Source organism: Atta cephalotes (genome assembly GCF_000143395.1).
Source record: "Atta cephalotes unplaced genomic scaffold scaffold00002, whole genome shotgun sequence".
NCBI classification, from domain to species: domain Eukaryota; kingdom Metazoa; phylum Arthropoda; class Insecta; order Hymenoptera; family Formicidae; genus Atta; species Atta cephalotes.
Genome location: NW_012130066.1, coordinates 104,690 through 106,855, shown reverse-complemented (window position 1 = coordinate 106,855; position 2,166 = coordinate 104,690). Strand labels below are relative to the sequence as shown.

At 36.9% G+C, this 2,166-nt stretch overlaps 1 protein-coding gene across 1 annotated transcript in view; it reads left to right on the top strand.

The window, feature by feature from the left end:
* Window positions 1-697: 697 nt before the first annotated feature.
* Window positions 698-2,166, top strand: part of LOC105622454 — a 16,760-nt gene continuing 15,291 nt past the window's right edge. Inside the window, exon 1 of the mRNA XM_012203876.1 lies at window positions 698-894. Coding sequence (XP_012059266.1) covers window positions 698-894 — 197 coding nt within the window. The remainder of the gene's footprint in view (window positions 895-2,166) is intronic.

Here is a 2,166-nt window from a genome sequence, read left to right as displayed (position 1 = left end):
ACGCAAAATCTCTTCTAGCTTGACGGGATGAACCAACGCACGCGTTCGCGTCAAATCAAATATTAATGGCACAATTTGCACCGATTGTACCTTAATCGGTTTTGTCGCTTTTTCTCCTACGTCCGCGAATTCCCGCGTCCGTGACGCAGCGTAACCGACCCGTAAAAAAAAAAAATCTCGACGGGACGCGTCGCCATCCGTTGCGCGCAACTGTCAACTTCTTGCTGCTCTCGCAGTCCTATTAATTTCGGATTATCGCAAATTGCTACCGTTGTCTTCCATTAGAGAGATTTTCCTGACAACGGAGATGCGATAAGAAATAAATGATAAATGGGTACTCCCTTTAGAGCAAATACATTCCTCGTTTACGTTTTTATTACTGGATCGATTCAGAAAGAATGTAAATTAATTATAAGTACATTTATTTTTCCATCATATTGCGTAATATTCTTTAGATAGCATAATTAATTTTTATTCTAAAAGGATGCACATAAATTTTAATTTTTAATAAATTATTATTATTTCCCATGCTTTTAATACAGAAATTAAGTTGGATCTGTACACACACAATATCGATATTTATGGTACAAGTGACAAGTTTGCAATCTGCAGGACTTGTTTTATTAATTATTCAAGCCGATTACTTAATTCAGTTTTGATTAACGATCGTCTGCGTACAAGGACAAGCACGAGAACAATGGGAACTAGAGCTGTTGCCGTTGCGGCGGCGGCAGGTGCTGCTGGGATGTCTGGTGAGGCAGGATTGGCTGGTGTACCAAGACTGCTGGAGGATCTGGCGCGACTCTCGGAGGATAAAGACTCGGCTGATATCGTGTTCCTACTAGGGAGAGACGAGACCCCTGTTTATGCCCACAGAATAATACTTCAAGCCAGGTTAGTCTCAACGAGCCATTATTTATGAAAATATTAATTTTCCTTAATTTGAGGAAAATAAGATCTCGTGATGTTTCTACAATGTTACATAATTAGCGAATAAAATATTTAATAACGCAGAGAAATTTGAATAGGTTATAAATTTGAGAGATTTATTGAAAAAGAAATTTCGATTAATGTAAATGGAATTTTCTAAAAGGTGAAGATTATTTCGTTGTATTTTGTTGTATTAAACATTTATATTTCTGATATTTTTCCATATATATTGTCAGAAATTCGAGTCCCGATTATTTCGGTAAAGATATGAGTGTGATATTTTGTGGGTGTTGGATTAATAGTTGAGTAGTTTTTATTGTAGCATCCCGCTATTATTATGACGAATTACTATCAACGAAATTTCCTTGGAAAGTTTAAATATCATGAAAATACGTGAAAAAATTGTGAGAGAATCAACATTGCAATTTAAAAGCGTACGAGTTTCAGATATGGAGGAAATATTTCCACGAATGAAATATTCAACACATATACATATTATGTGGAATTAAATTTAATATGAAATGAAATGCTTTAAAGAAACACGATCTTCAGTGAGCGAGGAGGGAATCGGTGGTTTACAATTACACTAAATAGGAATATTAATGTAAGATTCAAAATCATTCCATTGAAACATATGATAAACGTATATATCTTTTACGAGATAAAACAAACACAGCTTGTCATTCGTAATTCGCAAAAAATATTGGAAAAAGTAGAAAGAAAGAAAACAATTATTGAAAGAAACAGCGACTTATTAAACTTCCGCGAATGAAGCGAAGCATCGGAATTTGCGCTGGCGATGAATTTTAATTAAGCCTGTTACGGTTTATGAAGATAGTTACGGCGAACGAATCGATTGGCTGCTCTAATTAGTTATACAACGAGAGAAGTACTCTTTTTCCCTAACCCCCATGTCACTTTCATCCCTTATCTCTCTCCCTTCCCCCTCCTCCCTCCCTCTCTCTTTCTCTCTCTTTCTCTTTCTCTCTCTTTCTTTCATGTAGATTCATAAGGAGAATTTGGTTGATATTTAGAGGGAAAGCGAACTTGTCCGGAGGGTTGGCACATGAGACAAGGCGGCGCTAATTGTAAAGTCAATTATGACATTTCCACGAATCCCTTTAATATCAGGCGCGGAAAGTAACGGCAGGACCTTTGTCATCTCCACCGTCATCTCCACCCTTTAGTATTATTCTCTTCCTCTCCCTCCTCTTTCCGTTTCTCTCTCTCTCTCTC